This window comes from Populus nigra, chromosome 1 (assembly GCF_951802175.1).
Source record: "Populus nigra chromosome 1, ddPopNigr1.1, whole genome shotgun sequence".
In the NCBI taxonomy this organism is placed as follows: Eukaryota; Viridiplantae; Streptophyta; class Magnoliopsida; order Malpighiales; family Salicaceae; genus Populus; species Populus nigra.
Window position 1 is genome coordinate 12,818,571 of NC_084852.1, and position 26,373 is coordinate 12,844,943.

The 26,373-nt window shown below is 31.8% G+C and overlaps 1 protein-coding gene across 1 annotated transcript; it reads left to right on the top strand.

Annotated features, from left to right (window-relative positions):
- Positions 1-7,451: 7,451 nt before the first annotated feature.
- LOC133680293 (1,4-alpha-glucan-branching enzyme 3, chloroplastic/amyloplastic) lies at positions 7,452-24,608 on the top strand. The gene is made up of 21 exons (XM_062103149.1): positions 7,452-7,914; positions 7,995-8,066; positions 8,171-8,235; positions 8,438-9,124; positions 9,832-10,004; positions 10,102-10,191; positions 10,738-10,813; positions 11,673-11,780; positions 12,448-12,538; positions 12,678-12,779; positions 13,310-13,412; positions 20,947-21,084; positions 21,147-21,218; positions 21,329-21,433; positions 21,655-21,732; positions 21,840-21,947; positions 22,160-22,240; positions 22,614-22,718; positions 22,950-23,035; positions 23,142-23,196; positions 24,025-24,608. Exons 1-21 carry the CDS (start codon positions 7,562-7,564, stop codon positions 24,055-24,057), a joined length of 2,781 nt encoding a protein of 926 aa, XP_061959133.1. The 5' UTR covers positions 7,452-7,561; the 3' UTR covers positions 24,058-24,608.
- The last annotated feature ends 1,765 nt before the right edge of the window (positions 24,609-26,373 follow it).

The following is a 26,373-nucleotide window of genomic DNA, read 5'->3' on the forward strand; positions in this document are numbered from 1 at the left end:
AAAATATTTATACCATAAATGATAATATTTTTAGTATTCATGCTATTAATTATAAATAAAATAATAATATTTATAACATAAATAATAATATTTTTATATGAATATTTTAAATTTTAGTAAAAATAATAATATTTTTAACACAAATATTATACATTATAATAAAATAATAATATTTGTAACATCAATTATACTATTTTTAAGAGTAATACTTTTAATTATAATAAAAATTAAAATATTTATAACACAAATAATACTATTTTTTATATTAATACTTTTAATTATAATAAAAAAAATATTTAAAATCCTTCATTAAAACCCAATAGAATTGGATCACACAAGACCCATTGAGCTGGGGTTATGACATCGAACCCCAGATAATCATGCCCTTTGTGATGACCCAAGCGTGTGGCTCTCCCCATGCCACCCTATCACCATGTGGCACTTGGGTCTGTACGTGGGGCGGGCACAGTCAGGCTCACCTAAGCACTCTCAAGGGCCACATGGCGCTCGGGTTTGATTGCTACGAATGGGTTGCCTAGCGCCACATGGTGCTATGGCCGACTAAGCATCAGGTGTCCGCTTCCCATTATTATTATAATATTATTACTTATAATAAAAATAATATTATTTGTGTTATAATTATTTTTTTTATTATGATTAAAAGTATTGATATTAAAAATAGTATTATTTTTGTTATAATTATTATTTTTTATTTGATTAAAAGTATTAATATTAAAAATAGTATTATTTTTATTATTATGATTAAAAGTATCAATATTAAAATAGTATTATTTGTGTTATAATTATTTTTATTATAATTAAAAGTCTGGACGCATCCAGACCTAACTTGAAGTGTGTGCCTCGACGCCTCCAGACCCACGCCCAACCCCCAGCTGGGTTTCGACGCGTTCACGTCCAACCACATGTGTGTTAATATAATAATGTATGTTATAAATATTATTTTTTTCTCTTATAATTCAAAGTGTTCATATAAAAATTATTATTATTTGTGTTATAAATAGTATTGTTTTTATTATAACTCAAAGTATTGATATAAAAAATATTATTGTTTGTGTTATAAGCATCCTTGAAATTCTTAATATAATTATTTATGTTAAATATTTTTATTTTTATTATAATTCTAAATATTCATATAAAAATAGTATTATTTGTGTTATAAATATTATTATTTTTATTATAATTAATAGTATGAATATTAAAAATATTATCATTCGTGTTATAAATATTATTATTTTTATTATAATTAATATTATTAATAAAATAATTAATAAATTTGAAAAAAATTTATTATTAATATTAAAAAATAATATTTTTTATATTATAAATTTTTACAGTAGTTTTTATGAAAATAAAAAGTGAGTCAGTCATGTAACGCGGGCATCCAACTAGTTAATTTCTATATAAATATATTAGTAATTTATTCTTTTCTAATAGTATTGTATTTTAAAGTATTTTATTAAAGCATTATTGTTTCAATATATATAATAAAGTATTATAAAATTTTTGGTTTTGGGTCCTTTATAAAAAGTGTTTTCCAATCATTTGAATTGGAAATTTTTCTTCATCTAAAGCTTATATTTCTCAAAGACTAAACAATAAATTATATTAACTAATTTTTTCAAAAAACACTTTCTATCAAAATACTTTCGGTAATCAAACAATATTCTGTTCATAAATAATCTGATGGGAGTCATCATTAATAACATAGGAAGAGATGACAAGAGAAGTGGATGAGCATCCCATAAGAATTAGGGGTAGAGAGATGAGTTTCAAGTCATTTTTTCATTCATTAAGTTTCTATGCTATAGCAAAACAAAGAAGGAGGAGGAGGTAATGATTGGAACAGTTGAAAATAAAAAATGGAGCAAGAAAGAAAAAACAACTAAATTTTAGAGAGTGCTCTAAAAAAGACAAAACAGAGTAAAGAAAATCAAAGAAGTTTAGGAAAGACCAATGTTGTGTCAATGTGCATAAATGAAAGCATAAACATCGAAAAATAGAGGGAAAAACTTTAGCAAAAAGCACAAGCTAGGCATTAAATACACTCTAAATGAGAGACATGAGTCTGCCAACATTGAAAAATAGTATACACACACTGTAAATACAGTAGAAGAAACCCAATGAAAAAAACAGAGTATTTTCAACAGTTTTTTCAGGCCAATAACATTCATGATCCATTAGCACACACAACAACCAATCCCTTGGTAATTTGTTGTTACCACTCTCTAAACAAATTACTTAAACACAGTTTAGGAATTCAAAATCTACCTTCCATTGCACCTTAAATAACTTTCATCTTGATTGTATTTCTTGAATCCAAAACTTCTTGAAAGGTTCTGACTTGCAAACTTTTTGTAGATAGAAATTGTTATTTTTCAAGCACCACAAACATATACATAAATAATTTATTTTGGTCGAAGAATAACTAGTCATTGTCACCCAATCTACTTTAGAATATATTAACGAAAAGAGGAGTAAATAAGCATGTTTTTGTTGCAGGTAAGTGTAACACACCTCAATCTTTTTTTACTTAGTTTATAACAATAGTTTTGATGATACAATGATATTCCATGTTAGAATTGTAACTTAAAATAAAAGGAATTAATTTCTGGTAATGAAACTAATGCCCAATAATGGGCAACACAATTAGACTTCTAGAAGAGGGAATAATACCCGGTAAGGGGCAAATGAATTAGTTTCTAGTAATGAGCAATAAAATTAGATTCTTGAAAGTGGGAATAATGCCTGATAAGGGGCGAATGAATTAGTTTGTAGTAATCAAACTAATGTTCGGTAATGAGCAATAAAATTCGATTTCTAGAAGATGGAATAATGTTTGGTAATGGGCAATAAAATTAGAATTATGAAAGAGGGAATAATGCCTAGTAAGGGATGAAGGAATTAGTTTCCGGTAATATAACTAATGTCTGATAATAGGCAATAAAATTAGATTCCAATAAGTGGAAATAATATTCGGTAAAGGGTGAATGAATTAGTTTTCGGTAATGGACAATAAACTTAGATTCCAGAAATGAGAATAATGCCCGATAAGGGACACAGAAATGAGTTTCCGATAATGGGACTAATGCCCGGTAATGGGTAATAAAATTTAGATTTCTAGAAATGAGAATAATGTTGGTGAGGGGTGAAAGAATGAATGAATTCTATATAGGCCAACATATGAGTTCTATTAATTATTGAAAAGAAATTACTGATAATGTTGAGTTACAATTTAAATGTATTATAACATTTATTTTTCTTTGCTTTTATAATTTTCATGATGCAATCTTAATTAATATTAACTACAGGTACCTTACAACCATGAACAAAATGATAGTTATATAGGACATTCTAAAATGATTTTGTTTAACTTGTATTAGATCTTCTTTTTGTAGTGTATTGAGATTTGTAATTAAATATTAAATTATCCCAAAGTTTATGTAATTTTTAATTCGATCTAAACATGTAAAATTTATGATGTTGTATTAGTTTCTTTTATTGTATACCAGATAATTAATGTTTATTTGCACTCTTTAATTTTTTTTCTTTTACATATTTGCATATTTTATATTGATAATTTTATGTATGTAGTGAACCATGATGACATGTGATAAATATGATGTGTTTGAGTTTGTGTTGTGATGAGTCTAGGGTGATTGGACAATGAATGAGATGTGGATTGGTTGAATATTAATGTATAACACAAGGTTGTCAATTCCGTTTTGGTAGGTGTTTTGTTTTTTCAATTGGAATAGAATATTTCGGTTTCGGAGCGTTTCGGGGTTGTACTATATATATATATATATATATATATATATATATATAATTCAACAAACATAATTCAAATTCAAAATAGATTAATTATAAATTATGCAATACAAACACAATATCAAATAAATATAATTTTAAAATTTACAATATTCCTAAATAGTCAAGATTAAATAAAACTTTAACTTAAAGTAATTCAACTTAAACAAAATACCAATTTGATTTAATGGATTTTCAAGTCCGGAACAGAACATGTGAAATGAAACCGGAACATTCCGGTCGAAATTTATCCGAAAAATCGGAATGGATCGAGATTTGAAATGAGATGAAAATTGTTCTGTTTTGTTTCGTTTTTTGAATTGGTATGAAATGTTTCGGCCATTCTGGACAAAACTAAATGAAATTAACAACCTATTATAACATGCTCTAGTCGATAACTTGGGATCTCCCGGTATAGGAGAAACTCTAGTAAAATTTCAGTAGATTTCTCAATTTAATATTTCTTAGTATAATATATATATATATATATATATATATATATATATATATATATATATATATATATATTATCATTGAGACCTTAATTATGAATACAAGTTAATTTTTTTTTGGGAGGATGTTACACATCTAATGACATCTTTGAAGAAAGTGAGATGATGAGAGGCCTTATAGAAATAACTAGATATTGCTCATACTTTGTTGTGGACTGGATAATTTTATTTTTTTTAACATAAGAAGATGATGTTCATTCAACACAAACACATTAAAAAAGGGAAAAAACTGTGCCAAAAACTGTGCCATGGGTCATAGACTCGATTGAGTCAAATTGATTGCATGAGATTTTTTAACATTAGCCTATATTAAGATGAAATTTTTTTTATATGTTGAGGTTTATATGGTTATCCTAGAGTAAAAGACTCTTTCTATATTTAATGTGAAGAAATTATCTTTTTATTACAAAATCTCTTCTTAGTATGGACCAAAACATTCTTTAGTCATGTTTTCTAAATTATTTTTTATGATAGACCATCGTACAATCTATGTAGTTCTCAAAGTAGGTGATAAAATAATGTTTTTGTTATGCAAACCTTGAAAATACCATTTATATATTTGAACAGAGAAGTAAGCTCATGGTTTTTCTTTTTCTAAGAATCTTTAAATGTTTGTAGAGATGAATTGAGGATTTATTAAAGAAGATGAAAGGTTGGGTATTGATTGAAGAATTGATGAATTAATTATAACTTGATTTTGTGGTTCTTGAAATCTTAGTGTCATGCTTAAAAGCTAAAAAAACATTTCATTTTAAAATTGGTTAATTAGATGACATATGAAACAATCGTGACATGTCTAACAGTGAAACATGACATTTTATACTCAAATTAGCATATCATTTAACGTTAATTTTTCGATTGATTTATATATAAAATTCGGGTCAATATTTTTACAATTATCCTAAATAAGGGAATATAAAGGGCTTTATTTATACTAGAAATAATCCATCCATATGTTATATGATTAAGAAAAATATTTATTCGATTAAGTCGTACACATAATAATAAGAGCCTTTAACTAGTGGATTTTATAGATTGACATGAATAAATACAACTGTCAAAAGGATGCATATAAATAAAAAAGTTCATATTATACTATGGTTTTTCTCTGTCAGAAACAATTTATATATGATTAGGATTTTATATTTACATGAAACTCTATCTTTATAATATTATAAATATGCCATCCAACAACTTGGAACAATGGTTAGCTCTCTATATATAATTTATATGATTTATTCATAAACTTATGCTTTTTATTGCTTTTCTTTTACTTATCATAGCTTATTTTCTTAAAACTTATATCTATAACTTTATTTATTTACCATTTTATATTTTTTCTTTATGTTTTTTTCCAATTTTTGCATTATCTATCTTTTCTTTGTAACTTGTTAAAGTTAAGAACTCCACATTCCATTTGATCAATAATGTTGCTATATGTTTATTCTCGGGATTAAATTTTTTAATTGTATTTTCTCCTTGTTGGAAGGAAAAAATAAAGAACAAGTAGCATATTGATCAAGAAATTGATGATCGATAAATAAGTTAATGATGATTGATCATCAAATTATCTGTCAGATTAACATAAATTAAGAACTTCACATTTCATTTGATCAACAAGGCTGCTATATGCCTCCATCCAGGATGAAGTTTCTAACTATAGTTTCTCTTTGATATGAAAAAGAAACAAAGAACATTTAACATATTGATCAAAGAATTAATGATTAATTTATAGGTTGATAATGATTAATTAAATAGATTATCTAACAAATTAACATATTGACACACTCAACAGGAGTAATTTGTTAACACCATAACTTATTAGTAATCATGTTGAAAACAAGAACATCGTTATAATGAATAATGACTAGTTGATTCACGCAACTAATAAATGCCATTCTTTTAGCCATGAAGGTTCGAATAATCATCTACCAACACAAGCGACAATGGAATAACTTGCAAAAAGTGCTTTATATGATGTCTCTTCATCGTATAATTTCCTATAATAGTAAAAGAGGCAAAACTCTAGTATCTGTATGCAGTCCCTCACACTCTTATCTATTCCAATGTAATTACCTATTTCGATTTATAATGAATATGTTGGTGCTTTTATGTTTCCAACACAACCCTATACTTATCTTTTCTATGGATCTAATGGTATGATCAAGCGGTTATAAACAATTTTTGAAAATCCAATAAACCAACGATGACTCTTTTTAAAGGAATGTCTTTTTATTAGAATTTAGACCTATATAACGTTGTTTTAAGGATATCGAGTTGGAGATGAAAAATATAGTCAAAATAAATTACCATAATAAAATTGAGTTAGTGACATAACCATGCATGCCATAACAAATTAACGCAATTAAATCTATAATGAGTCTAAACAGGGTAGATCAACACTTGTTTTATCCAACACATCTAGAAAACAAGTCTTAGGATATTTGGAAATAACAAGTACTTTAATAAAAATATTTGAAGGTCCTCAACCTTCTATTGGATATCACGTGATCACATATTATGCATTATAACAAACTTAGTCTAATTTAGGCACAATCACTTCTAAGGTACCACTTACCCCACAAGTGTATAGTAGACTTCGCTAATTACATGACATAACAACCCTATATACAATAACAAAAACCTGTAATTGAACATTTCAGTGTTTCACGTGTTGCTTTCCAACAAAGAAATCTCAATCATCTTATACCTCGAGCACTTGTTGTCGACCAACAAGTAAGTAAGAGCTATAAATTTTCCAATAAAATAACGGTCACCATAAATTTAGTATACTCACAACCATAATTTTTATCATTATTTTTAACATTTTATTAATCATGATATATTGTCAATTTATCATTATTATTATTATTATCATCATCATGTTGTTGATGTTGCGACTTATGATAATTTTTTATCTTTTTATTTAAAATATATTATTATAATATTAAATTAAGTATGAGGTTATATATATATATATATATATATATATATATATATATATATATATATATATATATATATATATTGTTAAAAACAAAATTAACATTTTTTTTAAAATAAAAAACTAAGAAAGTAACAAACGGCTTCCAATTATACTCGAAGAACGGAGTCAAGTCTAAAACCTCAAAAGAAAAGCCTCTTGTTCTTATCTAAAACCCCGAAAGCCTCTCGAAGTCTTCTGTGTTTCTGTGTGCTGCTTACAGTTGAGAACGACGAACATGTTGGTGACTTGTTCAACACTAAACACTTTCTCAGCCTCAATCTCAGTGTCCTCAACCAGATTCTGTCGATGTCAATCTCTCTATCCTAACAATTTCTTTCTCCAAAACAAACCTCATACCACACTAAATTTCTCCAACAAAGTCCGAATAATAAAATGCACAGCCTCAGCAAACCAAAAAGAACAGCAACAGCAAGACTTGAATAATAACGGTAGTAAGAAGAAGAAGAAGAAAAAGAAAGGTGATGATGAAACAGAAAAAGACGAAGAGAAAAAAGGGATAAACCCAGTTGGGTTTCTCACCAGACTTGGCATTTCTCACAAACAGTTAGCTTACTTTCTCAGGGAAAGGTAAGCACATAATCAACTCTTCTCCTTTGAGAAACCACCAACTGTTTTTTTTAAAAATAAATGTTCCCTATTGTTTGCAGGTATAAATCATTGAAGGACCTCAAAGATGAACTTTTCAAACGAAACCTTATGCTGAAGGACATTGCTTATGGGTTTGGTTCCTTTCATTTCACCCGCTTTCTCTCTCTCTGTTTTTTTTTGAATAAAAAGAGATTAAACCAACCAGGATAAAAAACACTTCACTTTTGTTGTGTAGATTTGAGCTTATGGGTTTGCATCGTCACCCAGAGCATCGGATGGATTTTATGGAATGGGCTCCAGGTTATTAAATTCACACCACATTCTATTCGATTTGATTCATTGCTATTTGTTACCACCACCACCACCACCACCACTTATTGAGTTTTCCGTTTCATCAATCTTCATTTTTTAACTTTCCGGTTAGATAGCTTTGATTTGTTTTCAACTTCTTGTTTGTTTGGATGAAATTGAAAAATAATAAGGGATGGTGAATTGGATACAGGTGCTCGCTACTGTTCATTAATTGGTGACTTTAATGGGTGGTCACCCACGGAAAACTCTGCTAGAGAGGGTCATTTTGGTCATGATGATTATGGCTACTGGTTTATTATTCTTGAAGATAAACTCAAGGATGGAGTCCAACCTGATCAACTTTATTTCCAGCAGTATAATTATGTGGATGACTACGATAAAGGTGACAGTGGCGATGCTAGTATTGAAGAAATCTTCAAGAAAGCAAATGATGACTACTGGGAACCTGGAGAAGATACTTTTGTAAATAGACGTTTTGAAGTGCCGGCAAAGTTATATGAGCAATTATTTGGCCCTAATGGCCCTCAAACACAAGAAGAACTAGAAGAAATACCTATCCCAGATGCAGAAACAAGATACAATGAATGGAAACAACTACATAAAAATGATCCACCAAGTAACTTACCTCCTTGTACGGTGATTGATGAAGGAAAAGAATATGATATATACAATATCAAAAGTGACCCTGTATGGCTTGAGAAAATTCGTGCTAAGAAGCCTCCTCTGCCATATTGGTTTGAGACACGTAAAGGAAGGCAAGCATGGTTGAAAAAGTACACCCCAGCTATTCCTCATGGAAGCAAATACAGGGTCTATTTTAACACTCCTAGTGGACCACTGGAACGTGTGCCTGCTTGGGCTACTTATGTGCAACCAGGTAAACAAATTCCACAACTCATTTGTTGCTTTTCTAATATTTTTACTGGGAGCACTGAATCCTGTTTAATTTTGTTAACCAAGCATCGAGGTACTCTTTGGTTGATGGTGATATTATTGTAATGAAAAATAAAAGATGGCTGAATGGAAATTAACTATACTCACACAATGATTTGCCTTCACCCTGCATGTGTATACAGCCCCCAGAATTACAAGCACCACTCTTCGTTCCTGAAAGAAAAAACCACGTACTGAACAAGTCTTAGTGTTGAAGGCGGGGTTTTGTATTTGACCGTAAGGAAAACATGGGACTTGATTTCCATTTATATGGCCCTCTCAATGTATATCTCTGGGCAAGACCTTTCCCTCCTTCTGTCTGCCTTTCATCCTCTCTCATCATGGATGATTAATTTGGGCTCTTAAAGATCGCCTTTCTTTCCTAGTTGTTATAACTGGTTCCCTTACTCCAGACTAATACTGGGACCCTACCTTCTCGAAATTAGAAATGCATTTGAGGTGAAACAGCTACTCTTGGATAGTATTTCTCTAGACAACCAGTGTTGTTCTGCTTGCTTGAAATCTTAGTGCCTTGCTCTGTTTCAGGAATATTCCCATTGCCTTCAAAATTTCTACTCTTCTTTAGTTCGATGAATATACTCTGCATATATTAATTATTGGGTTCATCTGAACTTTGTTCATGATTATCAGATACAAACGGGAACGAAGCTTTTGCCATCCATTGGGAACCACCCCCAGAGCATGCTTACAAATGGAAAAACAAACACCTGAAAGTGCCGAAGTCCTTGCGTATATATGAGTGCCATGTTGGTATTAGTGGCTCAGAGCCAAAAATATCTTCTTTCAGTGACTTCACAGAGAAGGTAGCTATTCATGTTTTTCTTTATTGATGTATTTTTATACACAGAGTAACATGGCAACCCATACTTCTGTTCCTCACTATGATTTTTCTCATGATAGGTCCTTCCTCATGTAAAGGGAGCTGGATATAATGCAATCCAGTTGATTGGAATTGTTGAACACAAAGATTATTTCACTGTTGGCTATCGGGTGAGTCATGCACTCTTCCCACACTCTGTATCTTATTTAGAATTGAAAAACCTGGAGAATCTAAGTTTCCCTGAATTGCTGACATCCATAATTTGTTCCTTTATGGTGGTAAGCTGAAACGCATATTCTAATCAATTAGCAGGTTTTGGATTTACTGGATGCTGTAAAATCTTAATGTTTTCAATCCCATTTCTAATGAAGTTTAAACCCTTGAGAATAATTACATCTTAATGCTAATTGCTATTGCAGCCTCTTGTTTATTTAATTGTGTTGTATAAATGGAACATCTTACAGACAATATATTCAATGCTAATTGCTATCACAACCTCTTGTTTACTTAATTGTGTTATGTAAATGGAGCATGTTACAGACATAATATGTTCAATTTTACTTGTATATCATACAACTAGCCCATTTACTAGCGTTCTTAAATTTCTTTCCAGATTTTATTGGTTTTGTAATCTCAACACGTGTTTACATGTTTGGACCCATCAAGTGCTTTTTTTCCTTGTTCAATGATGGGTGATCATCTCTATGGCAATGCAGGTCACCAATTTGTATGCGGTTAGTAGCCGATATGGCACTCCTGATGATTTCAAACGCTTGGTTGATGAAGCACACGGTTATCATTCCTCATCTGATACTGATTCATTTGATTCATTAACCTTAAGGTTGTGCTTGGTTTGGGGTAAAAAATTGGAGGTTAAGTGTTAAGGGTGTAAGAAAGTGGTTAAAGGGTAAAGTGTTAAGGATGTTTGGTAAATGTGTAAAAATTATAAATAATTGTTGGACCAATAATTTTTAAGTCAATTTAAAAATTAAAATAATAAAAACAATAATAAATAAGGTATAATGGCGAGACTAATTTGTTGGCTGGGTGTAAAAGAGAGGGAAAATGAAAGCTGAATTTTGAAAAAAATATTGCACAAACTTTAAAATCTCTCCCTTAAAAATTGTTACCCCACCCCTCTCTTAGGTTAACGCTCAACCCCCATTCGGGGTAGGTGTTAAGCCTCTTAGCTTTTCCCTTCCTAAAAATTAGCCCCAAGAAGGTTAAAGGGGGTTAATTAACATTTAACCCCTTTTAACTCAAAACCAAACACAACCTAATAAATTCATTTATGCTTAGCTAGGGCTGAGTGGCTGTAGTGGTCTTGTATCATCTCGTTAAAATTTTTATGATGTGTAGATTTACAACTTGTTTCTAGGCCCTTAACATACAATAGAGATGGGATGTATATATGAAATAAATTCTTAATTCACCTTGTATGTGAACAGAAAATAATCCCCAAACAACCAATTATCAACTTTTGAATACGAAAGTGTTTAAAATTGACTTCTACCTTCAATATTCATCCGGACATATTTTTTCTTGTCTCCTTTTGGCACATACACTCTTTTAACATACACATTGATCACGTTTGTCATTCATCAATTAATTTTCAGCTGAGGCTCTCTTATTGGGGCCTTTTGTTTTACAGGATTAGGACTGCTGGTGTTCTTAGATATTGTGCATTCCTACTCAGCTGCAGATGAGATGGTTGGACTATCACTGTTTGATGGATCAAATGATTGCTACTTTCACACTGGTAAAATTGATCTTATAATCGGTGAAATAAGTTTGTCATCTCTCTGTTTTCCTACCAGCTTCTTGATTAGCTTGAAGCGAAATACATCATGTTTTTACTTGAAAGAGTATAATTTTTGTTTTTGTGTAAGATGGCACCTTGGAATGATTTATCACAATGACTTGCCCTGCGATGTGCACATTATGTATCTACGATGAGATTCGAACTCGTGACTGCTTAATCATCAAGGTGATACCATTTAAAAAAACCATCTCAATCCAAAAGCGTATTAGAGAATAATATAAATTATATCTTGGGACCTCACCTAATAGCTTAAACTATTGGGTTGAGATGGTTCTTTGACATGGTATCAGAGCCTTGATGACCAAGCAGTCATGAGTTTGAATCTCACCATCCTCATTTATTTGATAAAAATTAAGTATAAGGTAGTGTGAGTCTGTGTAAGTTTCAAGCTCAAAAGGTTTTCACTTAAGGGAGTGAGAGAATAATATAAATCATATCTTGGGACCCCACCTAACAGCTTAAGCACTTTTGGGTTGAGATGGTTCTTTGACAAACACAAGATGGTGCAATGGTTTTGCAAACTTCTCCATAAGCCTATGTCCTCCTGTTATATATACACATATTTTTTTTTAATTCCATATTTAACTTTCCCCTCTATGAATAGGTAAAAGAGGACATCACAAATATTGGGGTACTAGAATGTTCAAATATGGCGACCAAGAAGTATTGCAGTATCTACTCTCAAATCTGAATTGGTAAATGTGAAGCACAAGAAATCATTCAAAAATTCTGTTTCTTTATAGTATCTCCTGTTGGCTAATAGTTCTTGAAACATATTGCATCATGTACTTTTCCAGTATTCATGGCATTTCTTAAGATGTTGTCTTTGAGCAGGTGGGTTGAGGAGTATCACATAGATGGTTTCCAGTTTCATTCACTCTCATCAATGATGTACACACACAATGGTTTTGCTTCTTTTACTGGCAACCTGGAAGAGTAAGGCATCTGTTATGTCAATCTTGATTCCCTAATCTTAATTTCATTTTCTTCCCATATATCTATTAATTGTTTTCATAGCTTCTTGACTTTATAGGATCATTTAATTTCTCAAACATTGCTCGAGTCCTCTTAATTAATCAAATCTGCTCCTGATTTGCCTTTGTACCTTTTGAATAGATGATTTGTTTTTTTGGTGCTTATCCAAATTATATATGCTGCATCTAAGATGAGCAAATGACAATAATCCCTAAAATGCATAAAAAATTGACATGGTACAAATGAATTGGAGGCTAATGGCAATAAGAGCTATGGGTTAGTGGTACAAATAGAAAGAGCAACTACTATTAAGGAAAAAGATCCTATTCCTATTTGTCTAAAAAAAGGTCTTTAGTTCTTCTCAAAGCAGGGTTCTGGTAAGTTATTCGTGTCACTAGTTTTAATTCCATATAATCTATTTTTCAAGAATTTTTTCAATGTGTGCACTCAAGGTTATGGTGTGTTTTGAAACAAGTTTTGTTTTATTGCAGTTACTGCAATCAACATGTTGACAAGGATGCATTCTTGTATCTCATTTTGGCAAATGAGCTATTGCATACTCTTCATCCTGATATCATAACAATTGCTGAAGATGTAGGTAACTATGGTTTATGCTGTAGTTTACTATAATGGCCTTTCTTGTTTATTTCTTTCGAAGAAACTTCTCAAGCTAATGAACTGCAAAAAAAAAAAAAAAAAGAACTTGTGCTTTTGTTAACTTGAAGTCATCTCCTTGAATTTAGTGGTACACCATCCCCATGTAAATATAATGCAAGTCTTTGCCATAGTTCTCTAGGTTAAGAAGTTCCTTCTAATCATTGTCAGGGTCTAATTTTGTGGTATAGCTCACTGCAATTTCTTCCATGTACTCTTTTACTTGTTGTGGGGGGAGTTAACTCTGTGTTGTTTGTTAATTGATATAAATTTTCATTGTTTGGTAGATATTTCCACTTAAATTTTATTTAGGATTGAACATGTGATGAGGCGACAATTATCTCTATCAAAGGAGGAGTGGGGACTCTATATTTTGAACTCTTAAAAAGGGTTATCTCTTCTAAGAAGTATCACCGTACAGAAAAAGATAGGAGTTTAGGAAGAACAAGATTAATGGAATCTAAAATGTAGGAAAATAAAGGGAAAAAAAACTATAAATAAAGCAATAAAAAGAGCAATAAAACCTTTAATGGGAAAAGATAAATAAAGGTTGATCATCATTTACAATAGTATTTGACCCTATTTATATTGTTACAGAGTTCAAATCCTACTAATATAGGTCATCTTAATTTTATACAAATATTGATATTAGATAAAAAGGTTTATTAAATTCTAATACTAGCTAAACTCCTATTCTATTAATACACAAGTAAATCCTAAGCTAATCTTTGATTTTTGTTTAGTTATTTTGATGACAATTCCTGCTCTGAATCGGATTGTATCTTCTAGTTATCTAGTGTATTCAAACTCTGTTAGTTGATTGCTTCTTTTTGGTTGACCATGATCTCTAATATCATGGTCAGTTGCTCATTCAACTTTTTTAGTTGATTGCTTCCTTTATGATTGATTTCAACACTTTTTCCCCTGTTTTGTGATGAACAATCATTATTCTCTATGATTGATATGTGTATATTTTAGGAGTACACAATGCCTCTATATTGTTGTATTTATCAAATGAAGGAATGTTAACCCCATCACACTTGTATTGAAGTCAAACAATTAAATCAATGAAGTATGATGCGAACATTGTTCACCTAAAATTAGTCAATCATGTTTTAAAACATATCTGACATGTCAATCGTTTTAGCCAATTATTTTAATTTTAAAAATTACGTGTGCTCAACATTTAGGTTTCCACTCATGCATGTCTAACCCATAATCAATTACCTTGCCCAATAATCAATGCCATACCTATAAAATCTAATCTTCCACTAAATTTACTCATAAAAAAGAAATGAAATTAGAGTTATAATCCTTTATTATATCTTCAATTCCTTTTCCTCACCACTCCAACTATGTTCCTCGGACGAGCTAATGTATTGATATACATGTGGATAAAACTAAAGAACGTTACAAAGATAGAATCTTTTTTACAAATCAATCTCACAAACCTTAACACATGGAAAAATATAGCTCTTTTACGGCTCAACATTTCTGTAATCTCAAGTACATTCAAATCTATCATAAAAATACTATGAAAAGAAATGAGGTGTTATTTTTTTGGTGTTATCACTCCACCTGGAACTTCTACCAAAGAGTTGTTAATCCCTAAACCTTTGAGTGACATTTTGCTAGTTTTTCTTCAACAAGAAGTCAACGATGTACAAAGACATGTGAACACTCTAGGAGACTTGTTCACCTTCCTTATCACAGCTACCAACAACAATACCCATTTTGAAGTTCTTCTTTTTCTTCACCTAAAACTTCATAGTTGCTTTGATCTCATTAACCTTAGACATAAACAAATCAACAAAGAAAATAATCTATTTGGAAACTAGAACCTCTACAATCCATACAAAATAGGAGCTAAATGAAGAATTTTAGGGTTAGCTTTTAGAAAGGGATTTTCCTAAGCTTTCTAGCTATTGTAACGGACAACTTTTTCCTTTTACACGTTTGATAATTCCATCAATCTGTATTTCATAATCTCTTTGAAGGAAAACAAGCTTATTTTAATCTTAGTGTATTAGTCTTCGAACAAAAATATCTTTGATTATAATTAATTAATAAACCTGCCCATTCAATTGGTCATATAAACCAAACCCTTGTGATGAGACAAAAGCTTTAAAGTTCTTTCTTGAAAAACAATTCAATTCAGATCAATAATACTTAAACATCGAACACCTTTGATTTATTCTTTTATTTTTCTGTATAAATTTGTTTTATTAATTAATTGATTGTACTTTAAATAATAACTTAAATTCATGTTTTAATTAGAGAAACACAAAATTTAAGCCAAATCAAAGCTTAATCAACCAAGCCTAGAGCATAATCTTGGAGCTATTTATGGTTGTGATCTCCAAATCAACCTCGCAATCTCTTTAACAGTACCATCCTTAGCAGGGATAATACTACAAATACATATCATTGACTAATTGATAATGTAGATCCCATCCTGATAAGTTAGGTGATAGGCATCCCTGATATGATTCAGGAACGGTTCGCATCAATCCCTCTTTAGAAATTTAGGAAAAACATATGGACCCTCCACACTAGATTGTTTTCTAGGAAATATTTCAATGGAACATGTTTGTTACATCCCCTTTCAACCTCATTTTTATGTGCTTGCAAATAATGTAATGCCCTTTTGACTTTTCTATTAGTTAGCATGACTAATTGATAATATAAATTGTTTTGCAGTCTTTCTGAGTGATTGTAATTTTAACATTAAAGGTAACATGGCATCATGGTCATATGTTAGGGTAAATGATAAGGTTCCTTAAGTAATCTTCTATGAATTCTTTGACACTCATATTACTTGTAACAAAGCATTATACTAAGTTTTAGAATTGTTTCTAACCAATTTATGAATGTTGATGATTATATTTTATTAGTCGATTTTACTTTCATTGACTTGGGCATAATAAGGAGTTGAGTGGACTATTTTGAATCTATATTGCTTTCTGCGAATTGCTTGATATCTTTCTTAAGAAATATAGACTCTTGGTTAGCAGTGATAGTTTTTGAGTGTCTAAATTTGCGGATATGTTTTTTAATGAATTTGATCACTATTTTCAACCCACTAGGTGAAGTAATTCGTTGCTACCACAACGTAGTTATGCCCTCTTCATGATGGAGGGTGTATCATGCCAATGATATCCGTTGCCCAACCTATGAATGTTCGTGGTTTGACTCCTACATTGAGTTCATTAGAAGGCACATGTTGGATTGGACCAAATTGTTGATGTTCTTGGTATCTTTTTACATAATTAATCTTTGGTTATGCTTGGTAAATGAAAGTCATGATTCATGATAAGCCACCTCATCTTATTTCTAGTTTGGTGAGTTTCAGAATGCCCTTCATGAAACATGACCAACAAGGGTTTTTTTGGTCCTAAACATTTTAACAATATTCTAGTCTTATATCTCGTGTAATATATATTTGCTAAGAGTATATAATTAATCGTTTTTATTTTGAAAAACCTTGAAACTTTTTGTGAAGGATTTCATAAGCTTGTACTTGATAGAAAATTTTAGCAATAGCTTTTTGGTTATTGTCATGTGCTTTTTTGCATTTCTCAAATTGTCATGATATTCTTGTTGGACATCAGCCATGGCTGATTGATCAATGATTTTGACAAGGATAATGCCATAACTAAACTCGTCTTGTCGTGTACTTTGATCTATGTTGACCCAAGTCATTAGCTTTTGTATTTTCTTACTGCAAAAACAAAATAATATTAGAATTTTTTTTTAAAAGGTTTGTGGTTATAATATGACATGGAGCTAGAGTTGAGTGTTTACACTTATATTCTCCAAAGAAATGATTCATAATAAGTAATGAATCCTTAGTTATTGTGATTGATTGTGACTGGTTTTGTTCCAAACTCTAGGAGTATTTATAGACCTATAATAAAGACATAATGTTCAGCTTGATTGTTTATGCAGGAAAAATCAAGATAAATGGATAAGGTCACTTTATGATCTATTGAGGGATATTATGACTACCTTTACACCAATTTTATCTTGGTCTTGGATTTATCAAACCATAATTGCCATGAAATAATTTATTGACCAAGATCTTATGTGCTGGTGCAATGCTTCAAATGGTCTCTCATATCCAATGTTGGCATAGGAAATGTGAGTCCTGACTCTTCTTAAATAGCTGGCTTTGACTAGTTGACCTTAACAATTTATGCTTTTCTTTTGCATTATCATCATAGTTATTTTTCAAATAAGCAAGTTGGTCAGACTTGGCTTTGAAAGAGTATGATAGTGTGAACACCATGTTTGTTGATGTAACTCCCTCATTGTCGCTCGCTTATGCATTATAAGGTTTTTCCAGTTCCTCGGACCTTTAAACTATTTTGTTCACTTACCTATTGCATAAGGACTTAGAATTCTAGTTGTTTTGCCTTCTCCTCCCATGTGTTGTCATTAGGAAGGGTTTTCTAACCTTGATCCATCATGCCATCATCCAAGAAGCCATCAACTTCAATAATCATGTTGATTTTTTCATTTAGTTTGTTTTTTGTTTGGATAAACGTATATGTTGAAGCCTTCTCACAGCTCATGGGCTTGTTTGGAGTTTTGATATTTTTGCTATTTTCAAGCACTGTTAGTATTGTCTCTTTTACAACAGGTGCATGTTTTTTTATTGTGGTGGCTTTCTTAATAGCATTTTCTCATTGCTTTTGCTCGAGAGCTAACACTATTTTCTCTTAGTGCACAACAATCAATGACTTGGACAATGTCATGGTGTTTGTCTTCTATGTTCAATACCAAGGGTGCTTAACATTATGGACAATTTTGTCTTGTCATTGTGGTTGTTGATTGATCCCTGCCTTTACCTTGTTGCCTTTTCATCTTTGAAGCTAGTTGTTTTTTCACATTCTTTTTCACTTTCACTGTCTTAGCATTAGCTTTATCTATTTTTCTAAAGATTTCTTCCATTATTTGTCTCCTTAGCCTCCTAGGATGCGGGTGGTGTAGAGATAAGAACCCTCTCCATCCTTTTTGTTAAGGTTTGTGGTTGTTTGATGATTATGTTCTTAACAAAGATCAACTTATGATCAATTTTTACCTGTTTTGCATAAGAGCAGGTGAGGTCATGTCCAATATTGATCATTTTGGTGTACTTTTAAGAACCTAATTGGTACTTGTGGCAATTTGTTTTCGACTATTTCGTTAGTCTGTGTAACATTCAAAACCTGTTTCTTAGGCATGTGCATCCTCCCTTTATCAAGGTGTCCATGCATTGGATTCTCCTAAAACGAGCTTTGGACAACAGTTCTTGTCTCCATCTCCTTTCAAGATCTAAGAGATATTGGTGATGGCTGACAAGTTAATCACAAGTCATCACTTGGCTTTGGATGATTTATGTTGTGATTGGTACTTGTGTTAGTCATTTTCAATAATTTTTTTATGCCTAAATGTTTTGGCTTGTTGCTGAGGTATTGCTTGCTTAACATTACCCGTTAACTATAAGGAAGAATTGTGTGGTGGGAGGACATCTATAGACCTCACTATGAGACTATGAGGCATATCTTGGGTTTGTCAAACCATCACTTTGACTTTCCATCGTCTATTCCTTTTTCTAGTATTAGCATTTGTGACCAACTTTATCCTTTAACATGGTCGATGAGCTTTTGTTGTCTGGAGCTCTCCCTTTACGAGGAGCCCATCAAGCTTAGGGATAACTGTTGCCGTAGTGATTTTGAGAATGGAGTATTATCTCCTTTCATCTTCTTATTCAAAAAACGGATGTATTTAGATTCTAGAGCCTTCTGGATTCATTTTCTAAAGACTACACAACTGTCAGTGTCATGTTTCCAAAAGTTATTATGTCAAAATGGTCTGAATGCCTCTTAATAGGGAATCTCTTTTCTTTAAATAGTTAAGTATTAACATGTTTACACCCTATAATCGCTCCTGGACCTAATTACAATCTCTCTAAAAAGGTAGTTATGTACACTTAATTTCCTATCAATCAATCTCCTTAAACCAAACTACCTAAGTCAATCAGCCTTTGTAAAACAAGATAGTATAGCTAAAATCCCCTTTTAAATTGATGTTGTTGGATAAAGAAACATCAATTTGTCAACCATAAATTGATGTCAATGATGACATAGAGCCTTAGTAAACACATCAATCATTTGGGACTCAATGAAAATGTAAGAGCGAGTAATCATATATTTGTTAAGTACTATATGAATAGAATGATAATCTTTTTCAATGTACTTGGTGTGTTCATGAAAGACTGGATTAGCAATAATTTGAATAGCATTGGTGTTGAGGAGTAAGAGGTTGAGGAATACCAAGTTCACCCAACATACCCTGAAGCCAAACAATCTCAAGGCATATGAATGACAGCACAATATTTAGACTTGGTTGAGGATTTAAAAACTTGATCTTGCTTCTTACCATCATTTACTGTACGTATTTGGCCTTATGCATATTGTTATAGAGTTTAAATCTTATTTACATTGATAATCCTAATCCTATACATATATTGATATCAAATAAAAAAATTTATTAAATCCTAATACAAGCTAAATTCTTCTTCTATTGATACCCAAATGAATCCCAGGCTAATCTATTTTGTTGAGGACTCATGCTCTGAATAGGACTATATCTTCAAATTATTTGCAGGCATTCAAAACTTTGTTAGTCAATTGCTTTCTTTTGGTAGATTATAACCTCTTGGTCGATTGCATCTTCAATTCTCCTGGTTGATCAAGAACTCTTCCAGCTAGGTTGATTCTTCTGATTCACAATCGATTTTAGCTCTTTTTTGTTGTGATGAATAATCATTGTTTTCTATGATTAACATGTGTGTTTATCTGAGATGTAAACAATATAACAATATCATTTACATCAATTGTGTTTTGTAGCCATATTTCTGATGGGCAAGATAGAATAGTCGGTTAGCATCCTTTGTCTCTCTTGTGTGGTCAATTTTTGCATGAATTGATAACTGTTGGAAGAACCCTAAAAAAATGATAGTTTTTTGCATTTTCTTCAAATGGCAAAAAATTACCACATGGATAGCAAGATAAATGCCAGCATGGCTATAGAAAAGAAGGAAAAAGAAAAAGATAAAAATCAGAAGAAACCATGTGTTAACTGAACAGACAGATCCTGTTCTCCCAATGATCAAATCTTTTTTTGGCAAACCCTAAAGCCCTATGCTCTCTTCACCATTTCTGCTCAAGCATAACTGCTATATGCATAAGCAAAAAGTTCGGATGCAATGAAGTCTATTGAAAGCAGTGAAAACCACTTGATCATGCATGCTTTTGTTTGGGCCACATTCTAATCAATATCCTCGTCTGTGTTTTTCATTGCAATTGGTAATTGTGTCTCAATGCCTTTGTGTTGTTATCTAGATAACATTTAGCACTAATTAGTTAGCTGAGCTGGTTTTAAATAAAATTATGTGGCTCTAAAAAAGTTTCGTTTGTTTGTCGCTCAGGCAACATTTTATCCTGGACTTTGTGAGCCTACTTCACAAGGGGGGCTGGGATTTGATTATTATGTCAACCTTTCTGCACCAGAGATGTGGACGTCTTTTCTAAAGAATATTCCAGATCATGAATGGAGCATGAGCAAGGTGTGCTGTTGATTTTTCTCTCTCAGAGGTGAACATTTACTAAATTTGCTTCTATGCTGCAGATAGTCAGTGCTTTAATGGGCAACAGACAATATGCTGATAAGATGCTTATATATGCTGAAAATCACAATCAAGTAATCATCCCTTCAATAAATCTTTGTTCTAGCTCAAATGTTTGCATGGGACTTTACTGTATGCATGTTTGAATATCATTCACATCCTTCTATAATGTTCTGCATGTCAGTGTATCTCTGGAGGGCAGTCATTTGCTGAGATATTGTTTGGTGAAATCAATGAGCACACTCCTGGCTCGACAGAATCTTTGCTTAGAGGATGTTCACTACACAAAGTAAGTGTTGCCACTAGCCTTCGCATATGCAGAGTGTAATCAGCTTTAATTGTTTTAGTGGCACTGTAAAGTGAGATTGAGTAAATATCCATTTCTGAATGGCAGTTAAAGAGATATTTCCTTATGTGAACTTAGTGAGCATAAATCAACTTCCATTCTCTTTTCCCACATTTTCATTTCACGAGTGTTTGGTTCAATATATTTTATTCATCTTGACGTAGATGATCAGAATGATTACCTTCACAATTGGTGGGCGTGCTTACCTCAATTTCATGGGCAATGAATTTGGGCATCCCAAGGTGAGATTTTGGCTTCAGTCCCTTTTATTTTCATCTTATATATTGGCTAGGTGAAGCATCTACAATTTGAAGACTTGACTTGTGTTTATGAATTTTCTCTGTCTTAGAGGGTTGAGTTCCCAATGCCAAGCAACAACTTCTCATATTCGCTTGCTCATCGTAGTTGGTATCTTCTGTCAAATGAAGTGCATCACAATTTATTTTCCTTTGATAAGGTATCAGTTTTACTCCTCCATATTAATACAGTTTATTCTGTACTGCTTTAAGCTTAGATTTGGAAGGTGAAACTTCCAATTGGTTTGCACCTACATGTTATAATATAATATGCGCAGATTTATTTTTGTTAAATTTTATATTCTTTCGGTTTTGGACTTCAAATACATTGGCTGTTGTGCTACCAGTTTAATTGACTTTCCCTGTGTTTTAGGACCTTATGAATTTGGATGAAAATAACAGATTGCTTTCAAGGGGTTTACCACACATTCACCACGTGAATGACACTACCATGGTACGGGTGTACTTTCTTTCCATACAAATTACTTTGTGCATGTCCATGTGCATTTGAGTGTTTCAAAACTTGAAAAATATCTTGCTCCTTTTTTAGAAGCTTGCATTGTTGTAAAATTTCTCAGAATCAGAATGTACAAACATGTATAAAGCACCTTAGGCATGCTAAAACTCTAATAACAAAGACATTTGAAACTTCTTGGAACTCAAATTCTAAAACGGGCAAAGTTTGAGACTAGGATACTAGCCATAGTTGAACAGACCTTTTGTGGTATTAATACTGCTACTCACTTTATATTAGCTATTGGTAATTTTTGGTGTATGGCAAGTCGTGTAATATTTTCAGTAATTGGACGATTCACTGCTGTTTACAGGTAATATCATACATAAGAGGACCTCTCCTCTTCGTATTCAACTTTCATCCAACTGAAGCATATGAAAGATATAGTGTAGGTGTGGAAGAAGCTGGAGAGTATCAAGTATGTATGGTCGATGCCTGTTTTATAATTATATTCATGGGTCAGATATGCTGTTCTCAGTTTTTAGTTGCTTTGAAGATTATATGATCAAAGCATAATACATATTACTTTTTTAGTCTTAGCACTACTAAATATCTTCTAGTTCATTGCTCCTCGCCAAACATTCCTGGTAGTCTGATTCTACTCTTCAACAAACGTCCTTTTCTTATTTAACTTGTATTGATGTCGCAGATCATACTAAATACTGATGAAAAGAAGTATGGAGGCCAGGGACTTGTAGATGCTCAGCAACATCTTCAAAGAACAATCAGCAGAAAGTAATTATTCCTCTTTTGGATCTTTTGCTTGTATAAAAATGTTTTTGCCAAATTTATTCTTCTTTTTCTTTTCTTTTCTAATTGTATTACATCCATTTATGCGCAGAGCTGATGGCCTCCAAAATTGCTTAGAACTGCCTCTGCCTAGTAGGACTGCTCAGGTTAGTATTTGCATTTCATATTTTTTTCTTTTCACTGCTTTGGACGCTTAAACCTATACCAGATGACTCCAGACACCTAATCTACTGCTTTCTTTATTAACAAATAGTGAAGAAAGAGCAAGAACAGAAAAATCGGTAGCAATTTATTACTGTCAAACTAAGATTTCGTTCCTAATCCTCAATATGCATTCATGCCAGGAACCCCAATCTGGTTTACAGTTTGGGATAAACTTCATGAATATTTAAACCATACATGCAAACCATCACATCCACATGCCATGGAGTAAGCTTGAATTTGCTTCCATCTTTTATGGTCATCAAGTGGCTGCCCCATGTACAAATTCTTCTGAATTGATGCTAGTCTCTAAACTTGAAACCTGGAAATGGTAGCAACTGAATTCTTGATCCTACTTTCCTTTCAAATTGAGTGTCATGCATACTGCTTAAACATTGTTTGAGCTGTAATGAATTGTGATTATGGCAATCAGAGTTTATGCAGTTGGGTCTTCATCACAGAAGATCCATTTAGCTATTGCCAGTGTTTGTTGCTCGTGTGAATGGCACTACTTTTGCATGTTTTAATGGTATGTTAGGGTTCCTGTCGCATTTGAAATCAAAGCTGTAGCACCCTGTGCCATTTCTATTCATCATGTTCTAGTTACGGAGATATTCATGGATCCGAATACCCTATACTATATGGAAGAAAAAAAATCCTCATCAACTATGCCACCTAACAAATTGTCCTCTTACGATTGTTTACTTTAACCGCATAACAGTTGATTTTGCAGGAATTATTTGTGTGACCAAAAGTTTGTTTCTTTTCTACAGGTTTACAAATTAACTCGCATATTACGAATTTGAGTTGTCTTCTATCATTTTGGTTTCTCCAAGGAGCTTGAAGGGTAGCAACTCAAAACCCACTGCTTACTTCGACTGTGTCATTTCCAAGAGCAGTTTCATGAATTATCGAATGTTCAAACTATGCATGAGATGGGAATAACATATTGCGCTCCATGGTTTATGATAATTTTTTGAGGTACTAGCAGTTAAACGGTTGCTGCCGCATCGAAGGCTTCACTGCATGAGTTTGGACAGTGATCTTATCTTTGTGAGACTGGACCAAGTGAATATAGAAGGTTTTCTGCATGCCAACGTCGACAACTTCAGTAACAAATGGAAATACCCCATCGTTGTCTACATGGTAGAATGTAAAATGGTCGAAATTTGCTTGTGAACATGGATACGCTGTTTACCATTATGAGGGGAGGGTCCACAGCAGAATGTAAACTAGGAGGAACTGGACTTCCAAACAAGGTATTACTGTTCACGAGGGAGATTTATGATCGAAACCAGAGCCCCTTTTTTGTAGTATTGTTATTATCAGTGCATTCCACCATTGCCATGTTGGACCATTTTGGTCTTTCTTTCTTTATATATATATATGGTTATAGCTACGTAAAGAGGTGTTGCAAATCTAGAACCTCTAAGGTTTCCTTGTAAATTAAAATTATTATAAGATAAATTTTTACACGTAAAATAAATAAAAAGCAGGTTTTTATAAATGAAAAATAAATTATTTAAGTTTTCTTAAATTAAGGTTTGGAATATAATTAGCTTCATTGCAAAACATAGAAACTACTTAGTTAGCGGTGGTTAAGCAGAAAATAGAAGCTACTTGGTAAAACATCTGGTTTCTAGCTCATTTCCCTCTATAAATTAATGTTTTTCTTGTTGCTTTCAAACTCCACATAATAGCAAACAAATATGATTGATGTTATTTGCCTTAATTTTAGGTAGAATCCCATATCCTTGCAGCCTAGCTTTCACTAGTTTCTAGTTTGATGTCCCGTGCTATGTCTACAGTCCACTAAAAGTTATTGAATGGATTTAATTTTGTATTTAGTTAATTCTTTCTTATCATTTCAAATAAGTTTCCTTTATTGAAAACACGATTTATTTTTCTTTATGCATGTATTTTTAAATAAAATTTATCATAATTTAAAGGGGGAGTTTCAATCAAAAAGGAAAAAAAGGGGGGGGGGTGTTTTGAAAAGCCTCTTTCTTGACTAATAATATTAACAAAAACCTAATAGGTATGGAAAACATTGCTTTTACATATATAAAATATTGTGGATTAGAATATAGTTTTTTCTTTTATTTGTTTTAATCCCTTTTATTTGGTCATTGTTTTTTTTTTTAAAAAATTTTGACAGTGTTGATTGAGACATGGAGTTGATAATTTATTTTGTTTTGTTTTTTTAATTCTTATTAAGGTCTTAAAAAATTCTTGGAATCAGATTGATACACAATTTCATGAAATAGAAGTTAATTTTATTGTGTTGCAAGAGATTGAAAATGAGATGATCAAAATTGAAACAAAGAAAAAAATGACAGTTTTTTTGTTTTTTTTTTTAAATTGTTAGGTCAACTTTGGTCTTCTCTCTCTGTTAGGCCTTCAATCATCAATCATCAATCATCAATCATCAATTTTCTTTTCTTTTTAATTTTATTATTTAATATTGTGTTGATTAGGATTTGAGGGTGATAATTTGTTTCAATCAACTTTTTATATGGTTGTCTCGATCTAAAAAAAAAAACATTCTGATTTTGGATTAGTGCTTGATTTCATGAAAAATAATTCAATTTTGTTGTTTGAAAAAGATTGAAAATAAGTGTACCAAAATTGAAATAAAGAAAAAATGGAAGCCCATTTTTTAAAAAAGAAAATGGTGTTAGAGCCATTTTACTTAATTTTGACTTAGAGCCCGTTTGACTCTGCGACTGTGGCTGCGTTTTTTTTAAAAGGCAGTTGCAGCCGTTTGGTTACAAAAAAATGTGGCATACTGTTCACTTGGTCCCATCTTTTTTCTGCGTTGGAAACACAGTATTTGCAAAGCAAGAATTCCTTGCTTTTTTTGCACTGTTCAATGAACAATGCAATTAACATGAACAGTGCAAAGTGATGCACTGTCCATGTTAAAAATAGTGAACAGTGCAATTCTCTTGCACTGTTCACTTGCACTGCGTGGACTACTTCTTCTTCTTCTTTTTTTTTTTTTAAAGTGTGTTAAGTTTTTTTTTTGTTAATTTTTTTTTAAAAAAACTAGTTTAGAGTGAATTTTATACATGATAATATTTTATCTAATTTTATTACATGCTAAAAAATTATGGAAATTG

What these genes read in the sequence shown, in the direction of transcription:
- LOC133680293 (XM_062103149.1), top strand. Translation starts at nt 7,562, where the DNA reads ATGTTGGTGACTTGTTCAACACTAAACACTTTCTCAGCCTCAATCTCA. An exon ending in TGATTGCTACTTTCACACTG is followed by an intron (nt 11,781 to 12,447) that starts GTAAAATTGATC and finishes CTCTATGAATAG; the next exon opens with GTAAAAGAGGACATCACAAA. An exon ending in ATGCTGAAAATCACAATCAA is followed by an intron (nt 21,219 to 21,328) that starts GTAATCATCCCT and finishes TCTGCATGTCAG; the next exon opens with TGTATCTCTGGAGGGCAGTC.